Source organism: Engraulis encrasicolus, chromosome 11 (genome assembly GCF_034702125.1).
Source record: "Engraulis encrasicolus isolate BLACKSEA-1 chromosome 11, IST_EnEncr_1.0, whole genome shotgun sequence".
In the NCBI taxonomy this organism is placed as follows: domain Eukaryota; kingdom Metazoa; phylum Chordata; class Actinopteri; order Clupeiformes; family Engraulidae; genus Engraulis; species Engraulis encrasicolus.
In genome coordinates, this window is record NC_085867.1 from 46,289,624 (window position 1) to 46,299,373 (window position 9,750).

The window sequence follows — 9,750 nt, forward strand, 5'->3', positions numbered from 1 at the left end:
TTTATGACCCCCTGGAGCTCTTTCCTCTGTGCCACAGTGCAGCCTGGGAACCACACACAAAGACAATATGTCAATATGCTCTCCACTGAGCAGCGGTAGAAGGACACAAGCAGCTTCTGACAGATGTTGTTTTTCCTAAGTATTCTTAGGAAATAAAGTCTTTGCTGTGCCTTCTTCACAAGCCCAGTGGTGTTGACACCCCAGGTCAGGTCCTCGCTGATGTGAACTCCCAGGAAACGGAAGTCTGACACCCTCTCTACACTTGTGATTAGGTCTGGTGTAAACCAGGCAAGTCCATCAGGCATTGGGAGAGACAATGAAGCCTGTGACCAGAGGCGATTCTAGGGGTCAGATGGGGCCCCATGCAAAAATGCAAAAATAATGAACATTTGTACCAAAATCGCCACTGCTGTGGTAAAGTGTGGGCTGTGTTTCACTATCTAGTAGGGACTTGGGTGCCCCAAGCGGCTGCCTGTCTTGCCTGGTGGCGAGATGCACCTCTGCCTGTGACAACATTTTAATCGTCTAAATAGGAGTTATTTTTACCATAATCGTCCTATATGAGCTATTGTGACCATATGAGGTATTTTGACCATGAAGCCAAAATGATGTATGAAGCCTCTTAGTGTAATAGTGCAGATGGGGTCGCCGTCGGGCCTATTCACTATTTACTGAAAATACTCAACTACATCATAACAACATTGCTATGACACTACAGAGAGCCTTAAGTAACAGATTAAGACATAGCTATTACACTTTTGGTGACAGTTAGTTATAACATAGGCTCTGCGCTATTAAATCTGACTGTCTGACTAGAGAATAGTGACTTGAGGACAGATGTCACTGAGGGGAGGGCCAGGCAGGCCAAAACCATCCACAGTCCACCGGGCAAATGCCCTGTATGCCAAATGGCCACTGCACCATGGCCTGATGCTTATCAGACCAACATCCTCCCAGATCCACCACCTCCGAGAGAGAGCCTACTCAGGCACTTTGACCTTTGACCTTGAGCGTGGGCGAGTGGCGAGAGCCTGCTGGCTGCAGCCATTACTGTGACTGTTTTTACTGAATGGTGTTCGTCATGGCGACACTTTACTAGTCTTAATCGCCCAATAACGGCATATCAGGAAGGAGGTAGAAGCAGGTTCTGGTTTCTGCTGCTCCTAACAGAAAAGTATTGCTAACAGGATGTTAGTCTCAAGGTTATAGAGACGACTGTTGTCAGGGCTGGACCGGCCATCTGGCATAGTGGGCGCTTCCCGGTGGGCCCCACACCCTCGTGGGCCCCTATTTTCAGAAATGTAAAAAAAAAAAAAAAAAAAAGACAAAATTGACCACCGGTGAGTCAGTTCCGCGCCGCTAATTATGAGGGGCCCCTTTAAGCCAAAAGTGCCGTGGCCCTATTTCTCCCCCAAACCTGCCCTGCAAAAAAGTATTGCTAAAACGATGTTAGTCTCCAGGTTATGGAGATGGATGTTGTTGTTGGTAAAAGACCATGTGGGGACAGCACTGGGTGGGGGAGACGAGTACACAAGGGACTGGCTCTGGACAAAAACCTGTGTGTGTGTGTGTGTGTGTGTGTGTGTGTGTGTGTGTGTGTGTGTGTGTGTGTGTGTGTGTGTGTGTGTGTGTGTGTGTGTGTGTGTGTGTGTGTGTGTGTCACTTAATGGGTCCTAGCGACCTACTTGACATGTTTCAGCTATTTGCACCAGCCAGGTCACTGAGATCAATTGACAAGAACATACTGGTAATTCCAAGTAAAGGGTGAAAACTAGGAATGGAGAGGCCGCCTTCAACTGCTATGCCGGCCCGCAAGACTGTGGAACCAGCTTCCAGAATACATAAAAATGCACCCTCCATCGATAGTTTTAAATCCTTAGTCTTAAAACAAAGTTGTTTACAGATGCCTTTTAATGTCAATCCTTGAATTTGTAATATTTACCCTTGGTCTTAATGTCTTAATGTTTTTTTATACTTACTGATTTAAATTCTTCTTTGATTTTACTGTTTTCAATGTTTTTTTTAATATTCTAAAATGTTTTAATATTCATTTATTATTTTAATATTAATTGTGTCTTGTTTTTAACATTTTTTATCTCATTGTTTTCATTGCTGCGAACTGAAGCACATTGAATTGCCTCTTTGTATTTAATGTGCAATACAAATGAATAAATAAATATGCCTTGCCTTGCCTTGCCTTAACCTGTCAGGGTCTGTTTTTATTTTGGTGGGATTTACGTGTCATTTCCTGTTCCACAGTGAAAGAGATGACATTCAGGAGGGGAGCGGATGCAGTACAGACATGCTAATGGAGGTGGAAGGTTGACTAACCATCAGAGCTGGACTGGCCATCTGACATAGCGTGAAATGGGAAGGTGGAGAATGCGCGCACATCAGTGGTACAGGTGCTGGACAAAAAAGAGTAACTGAAATAAATGATAGAAGTCCGCAACACTGTTAATGCTCCCAGTGATTTATTTGCAAATAAATCACTGGGAGCATTAACAGTGTTGCAGACTTATATCATTTATTATAGCGTGAAATGGGAACACTGATGATGGGCTAGACCCGAAATGTTTGTCCCTTGTCTGTCGGTTTTATTTACTTTTTTCGGCTTTGTTTAATACAGTTTTTGATTTTGCATTCAGCTCCAGTGTGCGACTCCTTTCTTCCTTTTCATTTTACTGCTCTTGGAATTACGCACCGAGCAATTCGCTCAGGATAAGGCATTGGCACGGACGCCACCCCACCATTACCATCTGGCATAGCGGGCATTTTTTTTAAAAAAACATTTCTGAAAATAGGGACCCAAGAGTGTGCGGGGCCCACCGGTGAGTCAGCTATGCACCGCTAATTATGAGGGGGGGCCCTTTAAGTCAAAAGTACCCGGGCCCTTTTTCTCCCCCAGTCCAACCCTGCTAACAATAGAAGCCCAGCAAATAATAATAGGGTTCAGAGGTTAAATGTTAAAGCCGACTGTTAATAAGAAGAAATCAGACACATGCAGTGTCTCAGATAGTGCACTTTTGCACTTCAGGCACTATGTTTCAGTGCGTAATTAATACGCCATACGCCTGAACAAGACTGAAGTGAAGTGAACCACTTGAGATCCAACAACAGAGTGGTACTCAATGCATGTTTGCGCTTCATTCATTCATTCACTTTTCGTTTTAACCCTCCTTTAGCTCTTGAGGTAGATATTTTTTTCTTCTTAAGTGAGGCAATTTAGTTCCATTATTCCTGCATTCCGTTTCTTTTTCATAAGTCATCAAGTGCACTTTGTCTCCAACCACATTCGTCCACTCATCGCTACGTCATAGTCATCCACCCTCTGCCCCTCTCATGGATTTTCACCTCTGGCTTAAGCCCCATGTGAGGGTAACATTGGGCAGGGTTGCATGTCTTGCTCAAAGTCTTTTTTTTATCTTTGATTTTGGTTTGCTCCTGAATTATTGGAGTGACGTTGTTTGTACACTGGTATAGAAGTTTAATCATGCTATTGTTTTGTCACATGTTGTGCACTATTAGGCAATCAGTGTTTGTTTCAAATTTGGTCATAGTCTGGCGAAAAATAAGCTGTCTTAACCTGCAAAACTCTTCGGATTTAGGACAAAATCTGAAGAGTGCTGTTCTTCGCTTCATTCATTTGTTTGATGTGGGATTCAGCACCCAGTTAAGAACTGTTACAATAATTAAGCAACAGTCTCTCTCACCTCCACTTTTGAAGTTAACCTGCAATAGTAAAATTGATCTTTGATCGTACTTGACACTTTAAATTAAGTAATTAACAACATGGATTTTTCTTTGGTCAAGCCTTGGCCGCTCATCGATCACTAAGTGCGATAAATCTGACCTTCTGACCCGCCGCCTGACGCCTACTCTTCATGATGATACGCTTCATCAAACTACAAACATCAAATTCAGGATGCTAGTGACATCACTTGAGGAGCATGCTGACTGGATTTCCAACTCTTGATTTAAACTTCGGCTTTTTTCGCACACCTCAGCTGGCAGGTGCATCGGAGATGGCACCATGGGTCACTCAGCAATAGTTTAAAAAAACTCCCGCACACTGACCATTTCGCTGTTCTTTCTGTAATAAACGACGTTTAATTAATGCCTGATGAAGGTCTAGTACCGAAACGTCGTTTATTAAAGAAAGAACAGCGAAATGATCAGTGTGCGGGAGTTTTTAAACTACAACTCTTGATTTAACAACATTGAACTGAGACCCAAAAACAGCCGGTTTTGGCACAGACCATCCCTTGACACAGCCCCAATGTCTTCTGCAATAGAATGATTGGCGTAGTAGTCTATTACCTATTAAAGGGACACTGTGTAGGAAATGGTCAAAAAGGGTACTGCAACTATGCTGCGAATTGAAAATGGGCTGCCTATTGCCAAATTTGAACTTTTCATGAAAGTTTCCAAAGTTATAAACTAATATTTTCTAGTATGGTCCAAGTACAGTCATTTTTGCAACTAAAAATGGCTATTTCTGGAAATTCAAAATGGCGGACCATGGAGAAGATCCCCCTTTTCATGTAAGAAAAGTGTAATTTTTTCAGTCATAATGAATACTTAGAATTTTATGGTGGTGTAAGTATTCGTGAAAAAGGTCACATTAGTGAATGGGTAGCATGAATTCTGGAAATAAACAACTGAAAATCTCACACAGTGTCCCTTTAAACAACAACGAAACAACAGCATCGGCCCCTGAGGACTGTCGGCCCACCAGGAAAAAGCCCCGTATGCCAGATTACCAGGCCAGCCCTGATAGTACCTAAGGTTACTCATGCTTAACAATGCGTCCTATAAATGTTACCCATTTATTTGTGCTATTGAGGGAAATCCATGTGCTGGTGTGTTGATACCGATGAGTTCAGTATAACAGTAGGCTACTGTTGAACAAGAAAAAAGAAATGGAGATGGATTGGATATTGACTTAACTTCAACTTGATCAGGTTGGTTGTATGGACACAAAGTGTAAATGTCAGTGGACATAGAAAATACCCCAATGGAAAGAGGCATTCTTTACATTACATCACATTACATTACCTTGTAATGCATACTATTTTCATTACATTATACAGTACTTTGCTGGCGCTTTTATCCAAAGCGACTTACAGAAATGTACAGGGTATTGGTTACAGTCCCTGTAGCAGTGTGGGGTAGGTGCCTTGCTCAAGGGTAACCTGGTTCTCACGCAGATGGATATCACGAAGTGTAACGAAGATGCACGAAGCACCAAGGGTCTGCGCGAGAACCAGGCTAGCAACCATATACATCCTCTCTGAATCATTGCAATTATCGCAGAGGACAATAACTGCAGCTGTCAACAGCTAGTGACGGACATGTGATGCAATGCATAGTATACTGACATGTGATGCAATGCATAGTATACAACATGTGATGCAATGCATAGTATATTGATCAGCCACGCACATGGAAGCCGACAGGGGGGGGGACAAAAGGGTCAGTTGTGCCAGGCCCAGGGAGAAAGGGGGCCCGTGGCCCTGAGCATGCATATAATGTGTTCTCCTCAGATGCACATGCACATCCTCTGACCTGTGTAATAGTAGTCAAGCGGACGGCACAAGTCGTGTGAGTGTGAACAGCTATCATTTGTGACGCCAAGCGAAGCGCGGAAAGTTCTGGAAGGCGGCCAGTGGATTGAGTTGGTGCAGTGGCAGCCATAGCAGCACGCCAGGCTGAGTCACTTGTGGCCCAAGGTGGAGCAGTGACCTTCTTAATGGCAAGATGTTATATATTGTCAACACCACCACGGTGATTACGCTTAATGCATGTCACTGAGGAGGGGGGGTCAGTTTCCTGTTCAAAGACACTGTGACCATAAAAGGAAACATTGCTGGCTGTTCATCAGGTATCACTATACACACACCCAAACATTACATTACGCATCCTATACAAAATATCACACACACACACACACACACACACACACACACACACACACACACACACACACACACACACACACACACACACACACACACACACACACACACAGTAGAAAGAGTAATGCACAGGAGATTTATTATCATTTATTTTTTTACATTTAAATAACCATAGTGAAGAGTGTATCATACAATCAGACACTTAAGTGCTCATGATAATTATGATGTCCGCTCCAAAATTATCTCAGCCTACAGCTTTGGGTGCAAATTAAAATTTTAAAAATATTAGAGACCAAGAGTGGAATTATGTAATTTAAGATTTAAATGGAACCATTTCTTTGCTGAGAAACAAACAGGTTTAAATGTGAAATCAATTACATCTGTGGTTTTGTTGTTAGAAGTATTTGCAACAGGCTTCAAACCTCTCCTTGCCATGCCAAAACATGTAAAAAGTCCAAAAGGTTTTCCCCTTTTTTCTTGCAAATGCTGCTGCAATCACAGAACATTAAAGAACGACTCGAGAATAGATGTGTTCAATACGACACTATTCCTACGTCAATATTACACCGTTTCGGTCAGTTAATCACCTGATGAGCGGGGGTGGATGAAAACAGAGTGACGTGAACTAGTGAGCACGAGGACACGAAACTAGCGATTTAAAAAGACACCAGACTTCATTCCGCGCCAAAGCACCTGCAAAGTGCAAACGAAATTCCACTTCGCGGCAAAAGTGACACCGACGCGGAAACCTCTTCACTTTCCTTCGCAATATGAAAATATGCAACGGGAACATGACTGCGCATCTCCCTATCATCCTTCTAGTTGTGTTTGTGGCTGTTGTGGTGAGTGCTGATAGCTCCAACAAGGGGGTGCTCTCCAAAGACTATGGTGTGAGGTTATGTGGAAGGGAGTTCATCCGAGCCGTCATCTTTACGTGTGGCGGGTCCCGCTGGAAGAGGGTCTTGGACCTTGATCTGCTTCTAAACAGAAACAGGGGTAAGTAGGCTATGCGGAAGAACTGTTTTTATTGCTGTTGTTTATTCTGCTTATCCACGGAGTGGTTTCCCGCCACTATTTGCCAAAGTGGCCAAATGCGTAAAATGGTGCGTAAAAATGCATCGCCATCGGTGACTGCTATCACAATGTTCATGAAATAGCATGCATGCACTCCAAAGCTATAATTTACCATACCAGTGGCAGGAAAGTATAGTTCCACATCTGCTAAAAATAATATCTGAGCATTTTTGTGGTTATTATTGCATTTAGCCACCTTACGTAAAAGGGTCTGCATTGTCAAGTGTTGTGTTGTGTGAGGGAACATTCATGTTTTTGTTAAATGTAATGTGTGGCTAATATATAAATGAGTCACACATCATGTGTTTCTGTAATTTTCATCAAAGGAGATGTGAAGGGAAATGAAGATCAAATCACTTCATTTCCATGCAGTGACTTTAAATCCTATGCTGACCTTATGCTTGTAGACAAGGTGAATGTTGTCTATGGATGTACATTTTGATGCAGATGATGGGATAAAACTGAGAGTAGACTAGTGGGTTAGGTTTCAAACAGGTTCTTTTCAACTTTTGACATTCACAACTAATTCATCTTAATTCTAGTTCCCTCACTACTGCACTGTCATAACAAGCTAGAATGCTTGTTATAGGATACTTTGTATCAAACTACAAAATAAAGACGTGTTTTTGTTTGTAATAAGATGCTTTTTATACGTTACTGTGCCAGACTAAGATGAAGTGTTCCTTTTATGGACGCTTTGTTTCCCTTTGTTTCTGATACACATTATGAAAATTATAATGGTTACAAATCGTTTCCTCATAAAAATGCCTTTGTTCCCTTCAACCAACTATTTGCTTTTAATTCAGTGTTTGTTTTATTATTTTGCCATTGTATGCCATTACTGAAAAATATGCCATATAAGCATAGCCTGATGTGAGAACCAGTCTAAATGTGAGACCGGAATATAAGCATGCTCATCCAGCCAAGCATGCCAACAGACCAAACAAAAAGCAGTAAAGCACAAATAAGACATTGCTCTTTAAACTGTGTTTTTATTTCCCTTGCATATAGAGACGCATGATGACCAGAAGCGATCTGATGTTGAGTCCCGTGACAGGCCGGCAGCTGGTTCGAGCGGTGAGCCGGAGGTGGATCTGTCTTCAGCGGGTCTTGATCTGGACTCTTACATCTCCAAGCTCCACTTCGAGAGGAGGAAGAGGACGTTCGCTCACGGCCTGGCTGGCATCTGCTGCAATGAAGGCTGCACCAAAAATGACATCGGACGCTTCTGCTGATTCGTAATAATAAAAAGTCAGAGCCCAGGATGTGGAGTTTAGCTTATGAGTGATACTGTCCCATTTTTGGAAATAAGCTCATATTACACCTCCCCTTTAGTTCAATAATTGAGTTTTACCTTTCTCCTGCTCCTGCCGTTCTCTGAGTACAGAAGTGCAAATTTTACCTCCAAGCTAGCAGTTAACATTGAGTCATATGAGATCAGTTAGCCGCCAGCTGGTCTCATAGGACTCAATGTTAACTGCTAGCATGGAGGTAAAATTTGCACTGCCATTCTCAGAGAACGGTTGAAAGTACAAGAGAAAGGTACAACTCAATTATTTAACTCAAGGGGAGGTGTAATATGTGCCTATTTCCAAAAATGGGACAGTATCACTTTAAAAATGTGTAAGAACAACATGAAGACCAGGAGGGGAACGTGATTTCTTCAATATAACTGGACATGAAGCTGCTTTCCTCTCGTCTCTCGTCGACTGTATTTGCATGTGTGCCCTTACTGAGCTCAGACACGAGGCTCGTTTGTTCTTTTTTTTTCTCTGTGTCATATGAAGATGATTACATTAAATGACTTGCACATAAGGATACAGATTTGTGTTTTCATGTTAATGCTTGGTAGATGATCAGAACCACAGACTTACAATTTAAACTAATTAGGCTAAAGAAACTAGAAACCTAACTACAATATTTTGGCGTCACTTTTGTAAATATATAGCCTTTGTTTTCTGCTGTACCTCATCTTGAATCTTGAAAAATAGACTGAACACACAAAGTAAAGAATGAACATGTGGTAGATCCAGTAACACAGTTTAAGGTAATGCGAGTAGCCATTGTCTGAAGGAAACAGTCGTCTCTCTCCGTCACATCAATGATAAGATGTGCACGGCAATCCTGATTGGCTCCTTTATTTCTTTTTCGTCTACCTTGGCACACCTGCCATTGGCCGACGTTTCAGATCTACAAACCCCAACTCCGATGAAGTTGGGACGTTTGGTAAACAGTGCATAAAATCAAAATGCTATCATTTTCAAAACATTCAATCTATTCATTAGATGGAGAATAGTGAATAGACAACATATTAAGTGTTAAAACCGAGAAAAAATATTGTTTTGGGGGACATATGTACTCATTTCTAATTTGATAAATCCAACACGTCTCAAAAGAGTTGGGACGGGGACAATAAATGGCAGCAAATGTCGAGGAAGACTAAAAACAAAACAAAAGACAACACTTAACAGTTAAATACATTAACCGATGAGATGATTTTATATAAAAACAGTGTTAATTCCCATCTTGGACATGATTTTCACCAGCTGAAGTGATGGGTGTATTCCTTGTCATGTTTTGCAATGCTTTCCTTTCTGGAGTGCTTACAGCGTGACAGGCCTTGACCAAAAGTCCGCCATTTTATCACCTGCTGGTCCTTATGATGGAGTTAAACTGTTAAAACATAGTAGAGAATGCAATTTGACCTTACTATGTGGCAGTAATCAAAGATCTCCCTTCAAAATATAATGCATGAGTG

At 41.9% G+C, this 9,750-nt stretch overlaps 1 protein-coding gene across 1 annotated transcript; it reads left to right on the forward strand.

The window, feature by feature from the left end:
- The first annotated feature begins 5,131 nt into the window (after positions 1-5,131).
- Positions 5,132-8,237, forward strand: rln1 (relaxin 1). Its single transcript, XM_063209751.1, has 4 exons — positions 5,132-5,167; positions 6,420-6,492; positions 6,741-6,914; positions 8,004-8,237. The coding sequence occupies exons 1-4, from the start codon at positions 5,132-5,134 to the stop codon at positions 8,225-8,227; spliced, it is 507 nt and encodes a 168-aa protein (XP_063065821.1). The 3' UTR covers positions 8,228-8,237.
- The last annotated feature ends 1,513 nt before the right edge of the window (positions 8,238-9,750 follow it).

What these genes read in the sequence shown, in the direction of transcription:
- rln1 (XM_063209751.1), top strand. Translation starts at nt 5,132, where the DNA reads ATGTACAGGGTATTGGTTACAGTCCCTGTAGCAGTG. An exon ending in TTACAGTCCCTGTAGCAGTG is followed by an intron (nt 5,168 to 6,419) that starts TGGGGTAGGTGC and finishes CTGCAATCACAG; the next exon opens with AACATTAAAGAACGACTCGA. An exon ending in GCTTCTAAACAGAAACAGGG is followed by an intron (nt 6,915 to 8,003) that starts GTAAGTAGGCTA and finishes CCTTGCATATAG; the next exon opens with AGACGCATGATGACCAGAAG.